Raw genomic sequence first — 16,946 nt, forward strand, 5'->3', positions numbered from 1 at the left:
ATTGGCACGATTGTAACGCCGCTATGAAATGTCAGCTAATGTTGTGACCACAATTTTGAGTTAGCATTGATACGCTAATGGCTACTCTTGTAGCTGTAACAAGCAGCGCCGCTAGCATCAGTTAGCCGCTAGCTTTCGCTAATGACCGAATTTAACCGCTTTCCCGCATTTCCCAACAAAGAAATAAGAGTTATCAGAACTATTGTCCCTTGTTGTGAACCCCAACTTAAAGATATAAGTAACAACAACTCTCCAACTTGTTTTTGAGCAGACAACTGGCTTCCTTTGTTGTGCTAACTTACATTATTGCCCTAAATGTCAATAATTTATATTTCCAAGTTTTACCAACTTAAATCACTGTTTTAGGCCAAAAAATACAAGTTGGCTTTTTTTGCAGTGTAGATAATGTTTAGGAGACTGAGCAGGGCTGACAGATGTTTACTGATCAAAGGTCTGGACAGTGAAGTGCACAAAAACAGAAACAGCACAGGAAGGCTAAAATCTGAAAAATGTACTGATACTACTGAACATTACATTGTAAAATAATAAAGTCAGTTTCATTATATACATTATAGGCTACACATATTATAATATAGTTTTTTTTCAGTGCTTCATTTTATCAGTAAAGTCACTTCATTGTTTATTAGCTGTGTTTATGTAACAATGGGCATTATAGGATTCTATAAGAAGCTGAGCCAAAGAAGAATATGAATTAATAATATATATATATATATAATGATAAATAATATGAATTAGAGCCTGTGCATAGACATCACATCATTTATTCACAATAATACCAAACATTTATACCATCCACTTGTTAATGTTAACAATGACCAGACATACAAGAATACAGTGTGGAGCTTTGCTTCATATATTAATAACTTCATTCATACTGTGTACATCAAATGAGTATAAACACTTCAAAATGTGTTAAAATAAATTGAGTCTTTGTGTTTACTTTCCCTTTATGTAACTTTAAAGTTAATACTATTTTATGTGCCCAGAAAGACTCAAACACCAAAAAAGATACAATTATTCTCTTTTTTAAAGGGCAATGCAAATAAATTAGAAATATGTAATTATAAACTCAGTGTGTGTGCAACTTCACATTTCTTTCTCTCTTTTTTTTTCACCACGTTATATAAGATTTTCATAATATTGGTCCAAACACTGTTAAATGTTACTTGTCATGAAAGCAAAGAGAGAAGGTAAACTTTTAAACTGTGAAAACCAAAGTTAAAATGATGAACCACAACAGAATACTGGATGGATTGGTCTTGATGGAGTGATGAGTTGATTATTTCTTTCTTGGTCCTCTGCAGCGGCTACATAAACCTCCTAACTATCCATCTGAGTGCCACTGAAGAATTGGCTGCTGGTTCCTAATGTCTAACTGTAGAACAACTAAACAACAGCAATCCCTGAAGGAAATAACATCTTGTCTTGGTGTGACATCTATACCAGTAGTTCTCAACCTTTTTGAGTCGCGACCCCCAATTTAACGTGCATGTTGTCCGCGACTCCCGCTCACTGAACACAATCTCACACGCACAGTTCAGATCACCCAAAAAAGAAACAAAATGACCAAAAAAGACAGAAAATGACCAGAAAAGACAAAAAATGACCAGAAAAGACACAAAATGATCAAAAAAAAGACAGAAAATGACCAAAAAAGAGACAAATTGTCTACAAAATGACCAGAAAAGACAGAAAATGATCAAAAAAGACAGAAAATGACCAAAAAAGACACAAATTGTCCACTAAATGATCAAAAAAAGACAGAAAAAGACACAAAATGACCAGAAAAGACACAAAATAACCAAAAAATTCAACAAAATGACCAAAAAAGACACAAAATAACAAACAAAACCCCCCACAAAATGACCAAAAAAAGACATTACGTGACCAAAAACACTTTAACACAGTGGAGACAGAGCTGACTTCCAAAATGATTTGGCGACCCCCAGAAATCATCTCGCAACCCCAATTGGGGTCCCGACCCCAAGGTTGAGAACAGCTGGTGTATACAATAGCATCTTGCAACATTCCTGTTAAAGTGACACAGGTTACAGTAAACTATGGCACCTTCCAATCCAGGCCAGAACATTTAGTAGCTTGAGAAGAGTTGGCTCAGTTAATCTGAAAGAACGGAATACTATTTGATGTGCTGTGAAACACACGCAGAGCATATTATTACTTGTTCGTATTACTGGGACAAAATACTAACTACTAATATATAAAACATATTCACACATAGACACCTTGATTCCTGAGATTACTATTCCTGTAACGCATTGCCCACAAAATCTCAAAATCACATTGACCAATCAGGTCAGCCATAAACAAGGTTTAGACCTGGTCTTGTTGAGAGTAAGGGGGAAAAAATGTCCATCTTTAAGGCTTTCTTCTTTACACAGTGTATTGTTTGTTTTTCCTGTAAATGACCAGAAATGTAAAAAGAACAATATGGTTTTGGGGGTTGCATACTCTAATTATTTCCTGACAAATACCACCATGCAGTATTGTGCAGTTTGTCTCCCAAGAAGTAATACATTTGCATATTTCAATTATAAGATACAACTTATAATTTCTCATTGTGTCTACTAAATGTAACCAGGAAGAGTGTGAACAGGCAAACTTCAAGTAAACACAAAGTAAATCAGATGGACCAGAGTTGAAATGTTTAAAGCTACTTTAACAACCTGGTCTCACAGAAATCCGTGAAATAGCCACATATTCACTTAACTCAAAATCCGTGGAATAGCCACGGAATCACTCAAATTTCCGTGAAACTGACACAGATTTCGCTTCAATGCAAGTTAATGACAGTCATATCCCGTGGCTATTCCATGGATATTTGTTCCTATTGGTTTGTTCCAAGTCACGTGACTTTCAAGGTCCTGGCGGTCAGAACAAAAAACATGGCGGACAGTTCTCTCATTTTTAGTGAAAAAAATCAATATTTTGACTTAGTTTCTGCATAAAAATGGGTTTTGATCACATTTCTAGTGAGAAATATATGTTTTATTTTCTAAATATTGACTCAGTGAATGTACATAATCACTTTGTATGTTGGAATAGCCACGGGATATGACTGTCATTAACTTGCATTGTAGCGAAATCCGTGTCAGTTTCACGGAAATTTGAGTGATTCCGTGGCTATTCCACGGATTCCTGTGAGACCAGGTTGCTTGATGCAACCAACAACGTGCACAGTGAGGCCTTAAATGGCTGCCAAAGAGTGTGTTAGGCTATTTTAATCCAAAGTATTAAAAACCCCCATCAGAATGTATCTGTGAGCCATCATCATCCCTCTGAGAGCTCGTTCTCCACGTTCTCTGAGATCAAGGAGTCCTCAGGTGTAATAGCGATGTCACCTGTTGGGTGAGAGGCGATCTGCTGCAGGAGCTTCTCTGATTGGAGCAGCTGATTGGTCCAGTCTTTACACGCCTCCTCTATGTCAGGCCCCTCCCCTCCATATTCTGGAGGCAACACAGGTGATGAGAAGAAGTCGCTTAAAGAGTCGTGGAAATCAGCCCCATGCATATGGATCTACAGTGGAGAGAGAGGGAACTTGACTTGATTTTTGAAGGTATTTCCATGTTAATGTACACTACTGGTCAAAAGTTTTAGAACACACCAACTTTTCCAGAATTTAATTGAAAATGATGCAGTTTAATGTCTCAGTGTACTCTGAAATTAATGCACATTTGCAACATTTATAATTCTTTTTGAGCATGATAGTGTTTTGAAAGTAAAAAAAAAAGATTCATTTTATTTTGGACTTAAGCACTAAAAAAAGACACAAAATGACCAAAAAAAGACACATAATGACTAAAAAAAAGACACAAAATGACCAAAAAAAGACACAAAATGACAAAAAAATACACCAAAAGACACAAAATGACTAAAAAAAGACACAAAATGACCAAAAAAGACACAAAATGACAAAAAAAGACACCAAAAGACACAAAATGACAAAAAGAAGACACAAAATGACCAAAAAATACACCAAAAGACACAAAATGACCAAAAAAAGACACAAAATGTCCAAAAAAAGACACAAAATGACAAAAAAAGACACCAAAAGATACAAAATGACTAAAAAAAGACACAAAATGACCAAAAAAAGACACAAAATGACTTACAAAGACATGAAAAGAATTCAAAAATGGACAAAATAGCCCAAGACTCCATAGAGTTAAGTTGTTAACCCATTTCTTGTTCCCTGAAAAAGGCCTACTTGTATAATTCTGAAATGTACATTATTTTCCAGTTTTGGTTAAGCTTACCTTTTTTTATTTACCTCTGGCAGTTCACCACTTACCTTTGGACCCTTTCAAGCTGTTCATTTGACTTGAACTGCTTGAATTTCAATAAAAAACTGGAAAAATTGGGGTGTTCTAAAACTTTTGACCGGTAGTGTATCTGTGGTGAAAACTAGTTTCTTACCCTTTGTTTGATCTTCTCTGGTAGGAAGGGACGGATCATGGCTAAGACTGGCCGGAAGAACATCGGCTCGTTGACCAGATGGATTCCTCGAACCTTCAGTGGAAAGGAGTCCTGAACATGCAACACGCATGGTCAGCATATTAGGTCTATACAACACACACACAGCTGTGATACTAGGCTAGTTGTAATTAATATTCCATAACCTCTGCAGTAGAGCTCCATGCTGACACAAATGCTTAATTTCACCTTTAAAGTTGGTATTTTGCATATATATATATATATATATATATACATATACATAAAAAAGGCACTGAGCCTCCACTATATCCTTGCTCTGACCCTAGACTATAGATCTAGAAACTTAATTTCCTCATCTTTGATTGCCTACTTACAAAAAAACTTGGGGAAAATTGTCCAACGACCAACGGCCGCCATTTTAATATGCAAATGAGAAGGTCAAAAACTCAAAATTTCGCTTGGGAACCATTTTTTTTTGATTCAGCACCCTTGAAATAAATAACGTAGGCCGGTTCCTGACTTGTACCCATAAATACTCCTCACTTTCACTTTTTGGACAATTCCATCTAGACTATTTTGCACAACATCAACACTTTCACCTCTTCACATTCTGTTGATAATATTAGTTCATTTTTAAATTGTTTGAAAATAAAAATGTGTTCATAACTTACAGATTACACATTTAATGCTCTTGATAAACACTGCTAGTCTTTTTCAGCAAACTCTTTCCTCAAAAGCTTGTGTTAACTAAAAATGAGTTATATCGACAGATGTTTTACCTGTTTTTGATTAGAATGGGCAAAAATAATTACAGTGACAACATTTCTTTCTTTCTTGTGACTGTATAATAGAAAATGTGGGCAGATCTTGTAGGTTGACATGACAATTATTTCGCCACTGTGCAACAAATGCATGCACAACTATGTCTTAGAGAAAGAAAGAGTGTGACATCAACGGTGTGTTGTTTAAGCCGTTTTCCTAATCTTTGACTGGAAAGTTACAGTGATGACATCCAACGGCCTTCCTGTGGTGAAACATACTGTCATAATGTAGTTAGTTGAGATTTAAAGTTCTCCTTTTTGTTGTTGGAACCTGTTTAAAGTGTTGGATGTCAACTTTATAGAAATAAAAATGATATTGTGGATTAGGTGAATATGAAGCATAGCACCATAGCATTTGAAGAGTGACGTGTCATGCTTTATAGCAGTAGTTCTCAACCTTTTTGAGTCGCGACCCCCAATTTAACATGCATGTTGTCCGCGACCCCCACTCACTGAACACAATCTCATACGCACAGTTCAGATCACCCAAAAAAGAAACAAAATGACCCAAAAAAGGAAACAAAATGACCAAAAAAGACACAAATTGACCACAAAAAGACACAAAATGACCCCAAAAAGAAAAAAATTTACAAAAAAAGACACAAAATTACAAAAAAAAGGAAACAAAATGACCAAAAAAGACACAAATTGACCGAAAAATGATAAAAAAAAGACACAAAATGACCAAAAAAGACACAAAATTACTAAAAAAGACACAAAATTACAAAAAAAAGACACAAAATGACCAAAAAAAGGAAACAAAATGACCACAAAATGATCAAAAAAGACACAAAATGACCAAAAAAAGACACAAAATGACCAAAAAAGACACAAAATGACCAAAAAGACACAAAATGACCAAAAAAAGACACAAAATTACAAAAAAAGACACAAAATTACTAAAAAAAGACACAAAATTACTAAAAAAGACACAAAATTACAAAAAAAGACACAAAATTACAAAAAAAAGGAAACAAAATGACCAAAAAAGACACAAATTGACCACAAAATGATCAAAAAAAGACACAAAATGACCAAAAAAGACACAAAATGACAAAAAAACTAAACCCAAATTGACCAAACAAAAGACATTAAGTGACCAAAAAGACTAAAACACATTAACACATGAACACTTTAACACAGTGGAGACAGAGCTGACTTCCAAAATGATTTGGCGACCCCCAGAAATCATCTCGCGACCCCAATTGGGGTCCCGACCCCAAGGTTGAGAACAGCTGCTTTATAGCACATGGTATAAGCTGAATTCACAGTAAATCCAACCTGATCATTTTCTGCAACATTTGAGGCCTACCGAGAGGACGGAGGAGATCTTTCTGGCCAGGAAAGGGTTAATCTGCAGAGCGTGGCCCAAACTCCAACCCTGCAGGTCAAATATGACCTTCAGACCCCGTCTCTGGGTCTCCGTCTCCCTGGAGATGATCTCTGATGTCATCAGACTGACCCTGAACACCTGGAACGCTGACCAGTCTTTAGGCTTCCACTGTCCTGCACACAGAGGAGACACAAGTGATTCAACCAGGATTACTGTGGAAAACATCAAGGAAACCCAACGGGCTAACTCTGTAATCCATTTAAAACCTTACTTTCATAGCAGTCACAACTTTTGCCAACTCTTTTCTTTCAGAGGATGTAATGGACTCAGTTATAAAGCTAAACTGAGAATACTGGTATCATATGAAACTTGAAGATCTAAGAAATCTAAAGGCAATGTCATAGTTTAACACAGCTGTTCTCAACCTTGGGGTCGGGACCCCAATTGGTCATTTTGTGTCTTTTATTTGATCATTTTGTGTCTTTTTTTGATCATTTTGTTTGTCATTTTGTGTCTTTTTAGGCCATTTTGTGTCTTTTTTGATCATTTTCTGTCTTTTCTGGTCATTTTGTGTCTTTTTAGGCCATTTTGTTTCCTTCTTTTGGTCATTTTGTGTCTTTTTTGGGTGATCTGAACTGTGCGTGTGAGATTGTGTTCAGTGAGTGGGGGTCGTGGACAACATGCATGTTAAATTGGGGGTCGCGACTCAAAAAGGTTGAGAACTACTGGCTTAACAGACACGCCCACTTTTGACTAATCCTGTGCACCCCATTTTTCTCATATAGTACAAACATGGCATTTTAAGATATTGTATTTTATAATAACAGTGAAATACCATGAAACTATATGTACGACTATGTTTGACATCACCTCTTGAAAATGTAAAAAGGAATGGTGCCTCTAATATGCATATACTCACCAAATACTTTATGAGCTAGCAAAGTGTACCTACAGTACAGGCCAAAAGTTTGGAAGCAAGATCAAATTTGTAAAAAAAAAAGATCATAATTTCATTGCAACAAAATAAGTGTGATTATTATATAAAGAGTCAAGTCAAGTATAGTTTATTTGTCCCAACTTGGGCAATTTGTTTGCAGTCTAGGTGTATAAAATACATTAAAAAAAGAAAAAAAACCAATACATTCCAACACACATACATACAACAGATCACAGCCTCATTATATATATATATATAAAGATAAAACAAACAAAACAACAACTTATTATAACACATTTTTACTATAATAATCAGGTCTTTGGGTTTTTATTGTTTCGACTTTGTGTGTCCTTCTTTCCTTAATGTATAAATCTGAACTCTTGTTTCTTTACTCAGCTGCTTCAATTTTAGCTATTTCTGTAGTAATTTGTCAGAGATATGAACACAATTGAGATTTATTGGGAATTTTATTGGTATTTTTGTATCCAAACACTCAAAAGCCAAAGAGCTAAAGCCAATAATACAAGCTGTGATTTAAAAAAAACAAACACTTTTGCACTGAAGTTGTGACACACACACACACACACACACACACGTGTACTAACCTATCCTGTATATGAGGACCCTGCTGCCCGTGTGGTCCCTCCGAGGGAGGACAGCGTGGTAGGAGGTGTTGAGGAGGCCGAGCACTGAGGAGGGAGACAGACAGGTGCTGATCTCAGGACTCTCTCTCCTCCACCGCTGGTAGTTCAGCAAGAGCTGCACATGCAACATGCAGGGCATCAGGTGAGAGGTTCTCATAGGGTTCTACGGTATCAGTCATCATCCGTGACTGCACTTAAAAGTCAAGTCAAACTTTATTTATAGAGCACATTTAAAACAAAGTGCTGTACAGATATCACAGTTGCAGGAAATACGGTAAAAACTAAAATACTAAAATACATAAACACAGTGCAACCATAGAATAAAATAAATTAAAAATATAAAAAAATAAATTAAAAATTTAAATAAAATAAATTAAAAATTTAAATAAAATAAATTTAAAATTTAAATAAAATAGATTAAAAATTTAAATAAAATAAATAAAAAATTTAAATAAAATAAATTAAAAATTTAAATAAAATAGATTAAAAATGTAAATAAAATACATTAAAAATTTAAATAAAATAAATTAAAAATTTAAATAAAATAAATTTAAAATTTAAATAAAATTTTGTTTTTGCAAGATGTCCACTTAAACTTGATTAAAAGCCAGGGAGAAAAAGTGTGTTTTTAAGGAGGATTTAAAAACTTCAAAAGTTCCTGCAGATGGGATGTGCCAAAAACACAGAAGCTTTCAGGAGTTGACACACATTAAATTGTTTTATTAGCTTTAAAGCTTTAATTTACTCTTGTTATCTGTGCCAAACCCTCTGAGTAAATATTCCTGCTGCTGGGTCAAACAGGAAATAAAAATACGAGCCTGGGCTGTGATGTTGTAATAAAAGCGAATTCAAATAACTATTTGTGTGGTAAAAGTCAGTGTATCACTGATCAAGTCTCCAGTACAGAGTGCTGAGCTTAGACCTTTATACAGTCTATGGTTTAGACCCACTTCACTGTCCAGCTGCTTCCACATGAACATAAGAAACTAAGACAGACCTACAGTGACAGACACAACATGCTCAAATCAAAGACTGCTGTGATTTTACACCTAGTCTTAAAAATGTAATTGTAAAAACACAGTGAAGTACGACAAAGTCCCTGTAAACTCACTGTGCGTGCAGACACTTTGGACCCGTTTATGAATACAGTCTGAACTAAATACAGCCCTGGTTCACTAGTTCTGTTAAAGAGGAATTTGCAGTCACAGTTGTTTGAACAGAGGATTGTAAAAGGCATCTTAATAAACTTTTGGCCAAAGAGGACAGAAGTAGTGGGGCTGAGTCTGTCTGAGCTGTTTGCTGTTATATGACTGAAAACAAGTTTTTCTTGGCGTCTGTCACTTGGAGTGAAACTAGATGAGGGTGCATGGCACAAACAAACATCACAACATATAACTTATAACGTCGCGAGATGATTTCTGGGGGTCGCCAAGTCAGCTCTGTCTCCACTGTGTGAATGTGTTCATGTGTGAATGTGTTTTTGGTCACTTAATGTCTTTTTTTGGTCATTTTGTGTATTTTTTGGCCATTTTGTGTCTTTTTTTTATCATTATGTGGTCAATTTGTGTCTTTTTTGGTCATTTTGTTTCCTTTTTTGGTCATTTTTTCCGTCTTTTCTGGTCATTTTGTGTCTTTTTTGGTCATTTTGTGTATTTTTTGGCCATTTTGTGTCTTTTTTTTATCATTATGTGGTCAATTTGTGTCTTTTTTGGTCATTTTGTTTCCTTTTTTGGTCATTTTCTGTCTTTTCTGGTCATTTTCTGTCTTTTTTTGGTCATTATGTTTCGTTTTTCTGGTCATTTTGTTTCTTTTTTGTATGATCTGAACTGTGCGTGTGAGATTGTGTTCAGTGAGCGGGGGTCACGGACAACATGCATGTTAAATTGGGGGTCGCGACTCAAAAAGGTTGAGAACTAGTGGCCTAATAGGCCTTTTTGATAGCAGACATTTTGATTTGCCGTAGTAGGAAAAGCACAGGTGTTACTAATATTATTAACTGGGAAAGTGAGCCAACAATAACAGCACCAGAACCCTGAAACAGGAGCATTCATCAACCATTCATCTAATGATTGAATCCTGTGTTTTTGCTACAGCGACATGTCAAACGTCTATAAATATATAACTATAATTGTACTGTGCTACTTCACTATATAATCTCACTGTTCTGACTGTTCAGGTTTAAAAACAGCCTCACCGTGTGAAGCACTGGCTAACAATAACAATTAATATATCGTCACACTGTTAAAGTTATTTTTTGTCAAAATTGTTTTGTTTTTTTGCCTAAATCATCTCCTCATAGCCACCTATGGTAAAATCACCTACATCCTCAGTTGATCAGATCATGTGATTTTACCTCTTTAAGATAATGGCCTATGTCAAGTGTGTGACTTAAGCAGATTTATTATGCCTAAGTCAAAATAAAATGTGACTTAGACAATTTTTTGAACATGCCTTTGTGACTTAAGCAAGATATGGTAACACTTTATTTTGAAGGTGTCTACATAAGAGTGGCATGAGCGTGTCATAAACATGACATGGGATGTGTCATGAACATTAATGACACTTTGAAGTAACATTAATGTTCATGATACTTGTCATGTCATGTTTCTGACAGGCTTGTGTGACTCTTATGTAGACACCTTCAAAATAAAGTGTTACCATATCTTGCTTAAGTCACAAAGGCATGTTCAAAAAATTGCCTAAGTCATTTATTTCTCTTAAGTTACATAATTTACACACAGTGTTATTACTATGTCAATAGCCATCCTTTGTTACATCCTTTTTGAGTGAAATGATCAATAAATGTCATATGTTACACTTTTGGTGAAGTTTTTTGTGTTTCCTGCAAAACTTGAAAAAATGAGTTATTGAGGCGATTATTTTAACAGGGTGACGATATATATATATATTTATATTTATTTATTTGATGATTTACCAATGTTTCGACAAAATTTCCCAGCTTGGGATAAATAAAGTATATCTATCTATCTATCTATCTATCTATCTATCTATCTAAAACAGTCTTCAGGGTATTGAACAGGGTGGTAAGAGCCAAACAAACATTAAATAGGGTATAGGTTCTCTATACTGTGGAGGAGTGTCCATTATATATAGTTATAGTTATAGTTATATACATTGCAGGAAAAGTAAGTAGCAACACAATTCATGTCAGTAAAAAATCTCCATAGAAAAGTGAGTCTAATCAACAGTTTAGACTATACAGTGAATAAATGCACAACTTCCAGCTATACAACAGCTAAATATTAGAAAAGAACAATTAATTTGATTAAAATGTATGTTGTACAATATAGTGCTAAATACAGAAAATCCGTCTGAAGTAAATGGAGCTACACATGCAGCTATGTGCTGAATGATGATGCACAATCCTTCTGGACTATAAAAAGAAAACCACTTGTGTGCTGCACAGCCAGTGAACAGAATGTACTAACTTCGATAAAGTCAGAGTTGAATTTCCCAAAACTCACTAGAAGCTTCTGCAGCCTCGTCTACTTTCACTATGTTGTGTGTGATTTGTTTCCCTGCAGGGAGAGAGTGATCTACCTTCACAGAGAGCTCCACGTCCACGTCTCTGGCCCGCAGAAACTTGAGAAGAAACTCGTCGGAGAAGGTCCTGACAGCGCACAGCTCGCTGCTCTGCAGGGCCCTCCGCCTCAGGCCGCGCACATACGGCCCGAGCTGCTCCGACTCGTCCGGGAGTTCACTGAGCTGCGGCCCGTTCATGTCGCAGCCAGGTCCGGCTACATTTATATACAGTCTATGGTCCGGCTACATGTCACTGGCAGCAGGCTGCAGCCGGGGAGGGCTCATAGACTGGCTGCAGCCGGGGAGGGCTCATAGACTGGCTGCAGCCGGGGAGGGCTCATAGACTGGCTGCAGCCGGGGAGGTCCCAGAGCCGCTGCAGCTGCGCGTTTCTGTCTATGTTCTTGTCCTTTCTACATAGTGAGAACCGGAACATGTGCTTAACCAACAGAGTGAGGACATTTTTTGTGAAGTAAGGACATTTCGACTGATTCTCACTTCTTCAAAAGCCTGTTTGAGGGTTAAAGCTTGGTTTTAAAGTTGAAGTTAGAACTAGAAAATTTCCTCTGGGGAAATTCTGAAAGGGCCAAGGGGGCTACTGCCGGTGTGTGTACACTATGATGAGATTCTTCAGAGATTTCAAACTATGCACTTTTCAACAAAATGTGTGTCTGTGTGTGTGTGTGTGTATGTGTGTAATTAAAATCACATAAAGTTACCTGTGTGTGTGTGTGTGTGTGTGCGCATGCGTATGTTTGAAGCATGTGTATGCATGTGTGAGGAGTGTGCATGTTTACGCGCATGTGTGTGTGTGTGTGTATCTGTAACTGTAATCACATCAAAGATCAAAGGCAATCAGATCAAAGCAATCAACAGAATTAACTGACACCTGTTAATGAAAGAGTGACAGCAGCCAGAGGTGGACTGACTTTCTGTCCTCGAACAGAAAGCATTTTTGGCAAAACCATAATACCTATCATTGATCCGACTTCACTTTGAGCGTCCTGAGTTCTTCCTGAACGTCTACATGTGTTTTTTTTTTTTTTTTAAATTTAAAAATAGCTTTGTTAGAGCGATCTAAAGAAACTGTTAGATCTCCCTTTTTTCATAAATCTTCCTGCGTTTTTAATATGGGACCCAATGAGGCTGTTGGTGGTGTTGGTGGATCATCTGTGCGTCCTACGCCTAAACTATAACTCTGACAGCTTTACCAGAGGATTGTGAGGGAGAAGACTAATTTTCCCATGTTCCTATGTATAAATTATTTCTGTAGAGTGGAATTTGCGGCCTGGAGTGCAGTTTTCAAATTTATTTTTTGACAATTTTTTCTCTCCCTCTACACTCTGGCGATGATGTCACACACTGTGACACGAACATTCCGTGCAATACACACCCATTATAATCTCAGAATTTCTCCAAAAATGATCATGGTCATTGAACTGGGATTGATAAAAAACTATATGACCTATCGAAACGTGGATTCATACACCGATACACAAGACTTGTGTCTACTGTTTAAAGTTTAAATGGAGTCTCTAGGTGAAATTATGCCGGAGAGATCAGTTATTGAAGCATCATGCAGAAAGTGCTCCAACATCGCCCCCTGCTGGTCAACAGCAGCATCGTCCCTCATCACACATGGCATGCTAGTGTTTACACACAGATCATATTCAGTTATTCATTGCATTGTTACTTTATCCTTTTTCGTGGACACACACACTAGTTCATTTATTGAGAGATCTCAGAGTGCCTTGCCTTTGATTACTATCTGACTGGTTCCTAACCGAAGAGCATCAGCATAAAGCTGTGTTATTGCTATGTTATTAATATTATTACTACTATTATTATTATTATTATTATTATATATACTGTAATATACTACTATTATTATTATACCGGCTGTATTATTATTATTACTATTATTATATATTTATTTATATATTATATATCATATTATTTTATTTATGATTTTATTTTATATTGTTACTATTTATTTATTATTACATATTATATTATATATTATATACTGCACTATTACTACAATTATATACCGTCTAGTCACTATAGCATTGTTGCCGTCATATCATCAGTATAATTATAATTACCATCATCTTGCCAACCATCCTACCAACTGATCTGCTTTTTTAACTTCTTAAATGTCCTTGTTCTATTCTGTGTTTTTTTCTATTGTTGTTTTTATTTATGCTACCTCAGTATTTTATTCTATTGTATTCTATTGTATTTTATTGTACTTGAATACCGGACTGCTGTGACAACCGAATTTCCCTTCGGGGATGAATAAAGTAATCTATCTATCTATTAGAATTATATAAAAGGAATTCAAGAGTTTTTCTTTTAGCCAGTAAATATTAAAACAACCATCAGAATGTGCTTGCACCCTGAATTTTGTCACTCAGTGCTACATTTTAGTTTCATTTAATGGGCCAGTCAAAGCCTGGACTCTATTGAAAATAGTTGAATCAATGTAGTATTGATGGAAAGTAGACTATATACATATATATATATATATATATATATATATATGTATGTATGTCTGTGTGTGTCATATTTAACAATGCTGAATATTTCAGTGAGCATCTCAAATCCAAAAATTGTTTTTCTAAACTCTAATATCATTTCATCCCTTTCATGTAATACTTTAAAAGAGATTTTAAAGAAGGTGTGTAGGAAACAGACAGTATGTTTGAGAACAGAAAAGACTCCCAGTCACAAACTCTCTTCTCTTCAAGCTTTAGCTGGTTTTACTGGAAAAAAGTGGACTAGTGTCTGGTGAACCAGGCACCTGTAGCATCACGCTGCTACTGTACATACAAGACAACAGCCACAGCACAGTCACGATTATACAATGCTTCTAATCAACATATCATCAATATATACTGTATTGTATAATCAACAGCTCTGGGTCACACCATAGTGGGTGAGAAGATGGAACAGAATGCTGTGTTTCAATCAGAGAATATCACTAGTTCTGGTACATGGAGACGAACCAGAAAACATCTGTCTGATTTTGTTTTTGGCCCCTTTGTATTCTCGTTTCTTAAACTATATGGATGTCAGATAATTCTGATCTTGGTTTTGTTTGTCACAACCGACTTTATGTTCCACACAGAGAAAGCTTTGGACCAGTGAGCATCTCAGCTGAGTTGAATAAACCAAATTACTATAATAATAAAAAATAAAAAAACAGACAAGTTTGTGATGTAAAAAGACAATTAAAGAAGATGAGTGCTGTGTATAGAAGTGTATGGTGGCTAACAGGTGGTCCAAACAGGTAAAAGGACACACAGTATCTCCACAGGGATCACCAGACACCAAAGATCACCATGACAACCCTTTCACTGGACAGAAACATCAGCAACCTGAAGATCAAAATCAAAAACCCTGATTTCCTTTTAATGCGTATATAGAACCTGGTCTCACAGAAATCTGTGGAATAGTCACGGAATCGCTCAAATTTCTGTGAAACTGACACGGATTTCACTACAATGCAAGTTAATGACAGTCATATCCCGTGGCTATTCCATGGATATTTGTTCCTATTGGTTTGTTCCAAGTCACGTGACTTTCAAGGTCCCGGCGGTCAGAACAAAAAACATGGCGGACAGTTCTCTCATTTTTAGTGAAAAAAATCAATATTTTGACTTAGTTTCTGCATAAAAATGGATTTTGATCACATTTCTAGTGAGAAATATATGTTTTATTTTCTAAATATTCACTCAGTGAATGTACATAATCACTTTGTATGTTGGAATAGCCACGGGATATGACTGTCATTAACTTGCATTGTAGCGAAATCCGTGTCAGTTTCACGGAAATTTGAGTGATTCCGTGGCTATTCCACGGATTTTGAGTTAAGCGAAATCCGTGGCTATTTCACGGATTCCTGTGAGACCAGGTTGGTATATAACATATTGGAGATTCCAACTGTGTAATAATCTGCATTAGTCTTTTATCAACATTAGGACATAATCATACCACTCAATTGTGATTAAAAAAAAATCTTGAGAACTATTTCACTATACAGAATTACACATCTTCCATACAGATCTAATGCTTTCTTATGGACATCTACAGGTGCATCTCAATAAATTAGAATATTATAGAAAAGTTAATTTATGTCGTAATTCGATTCAAAAAGTGGAAATAACACATTATATAGATCCATTACACACAGAATGAAACATTTCATGTCATAATTTTTTTTTTTTTTTTCTAATTATAATGATTATGACCTAAAATTCAGTATCTCAAAAAATTTGAGTATTACAAATGACCAATTTTAAAAAGTGTGTTTAATATGGAAATGTTTGCCTCTGAAACGTATTTCATCTATATGACTCAATACTTGGTTCGGGCTGTTTGATTTATTCTACTGGAAATGGAGTTTTCCATCACACTGCAAAAAAAGAAAAGTTGGGTGAACTCAAAATTTCAAGGCAACAAACTTCGATAAAATTTTAAGTTGGACAATTAAACTAAATATTTTAAGTTTTGTTTTTGAGTTTGCTCAACTCTGAATTCAGATTTTTGTCAACTCAACTGTAAGTTGTCGCTAACATCAGTTAGCCGCTAGCATCAGTTATCCGCTAAAATGAGTTAGCCGCTAGCATCAGTTAGCCGCTAAAATCAGTTAGCCGCTAGCATCAGTTAGCCGCTAAAATCAGTTAGCCGCTAGCATCAGTTAGCCGCTAGCTTTCGCTAATGACCAAATTTCACCACTTTCCCGCATTTCCCAACAAAGAAATAAGAGTTATCAGAACTATTGTCCCTTGTTGTGAACCCCAACTTAAAGATATAAGTAACAACAACTCACCAACTTGTTTTTGAGCAGACAACTGGCTTCCTTTGTTGTGCTAACTTACATTATTGCCCTAAATGTCAATAATTTATATTTCCAAGTTTTACCAACTTAAATCACTGTTTTAGGCCAAAAAATACAAGTTGGCTTTTTTGCAGTGCATATTCTAATTTGTTGAGATGCACCTGTAAACAAACCATCAAAACTATTAATAGCAGAGGAAGTCTTTGTGGTTTGTGCTGCATCCACCAACTCTAGAAGAGACTCCAGAGAGAAAACTTTAGAGGACAGTAAGATTTTGGACCTCATGGAAGAAACTCCTGTATAAACAGATTTATTTTTAAGTAGCATGTGCGAGTAATTCTCCAATTTTTGTGA

At 35.8% G+C, this 16,946-nt stretch overlaps 1 protein-coding gene and 1 long non-coding RNA gene across 2 annotated transcripts in view; both read right to left on the reverse strand.

Annotated features, from left to right (window-relative positions):
- Positions 1-766: 766 nt before the first annotated feature.
- Positions 767-12,050, reverse strand: ttpa (tocopherol (alpha) transfer protein). Its single transcript, XM_059343971.1, has 5 exons — positions 11,770-12,050; positions 8,170-8,323; positions 6,607-6,800; positions 4,456-4,566; positions 767-3,555 (listed from the first exon to the last, which is right to left on the reverse strand). Exons 1-5 carry the CDS (start codon positions 11,947-11,949, stop codon positions 3,310-3,312), a joined length of 885 nt encoding a protein of 294 aa, XP_059199954.1. The 5' UTR covers positions 11,950-12,050; the 3' UTR covers positions 767-3,309.
- The window catches only part of LOC131979915 (uncharacterized), an 86,657-nt gene continuing 70,477 nt past the window's right edge, over positions 767-16,946 (reverse strand). The window contains exon 2 of the long non-coding RNA XR_009395158.1: positions 767-2,705. This is a non-coding gene — a long non-coding RNA (uncharacterized LOC131979915). The remainder of the gene's footprint in view (positions 2,706-16,946) is intronic.

Source organism: Centropristis striata, chromosome 11, assembly GCF_030273125.1.
Source record: "Centropristis striata isolate RG_2023a ecotype Rhode Island chromosome 11, C.striata_1.0, whole genome shotgun sequence".
In the NCBI taxonomy this organism is placed as follows: Eukaryota; Metazoa; Chordata; class Actinopteri; order Perciformes; family Serranidae; genus Centropristis; species Centropristis striata.

Coding starts and splice junctions, on each gene's coding strand:
- ttpa (XM_059343971.1), bottom strand. CDS start 11,949: ATGAACGGGCCGCAGCTCAGTGAACTCCCGGACGAGTCGGAGCAGCTC. Junction 6,801..8,169: donor GGTCCTCATATACAGGATAG/GTTAGTACACGT, acceptor CTCTGTGTGCAG/GACAGTGGAAGCCTAAAGAC. Junction 4,567..6,606: donor AGATCTCCTCCGTCCTCTCG/GTAGGCCTCAAA, acceptor TTGCATGTTCAG/GACTCCTTTCCACTGAAGGT.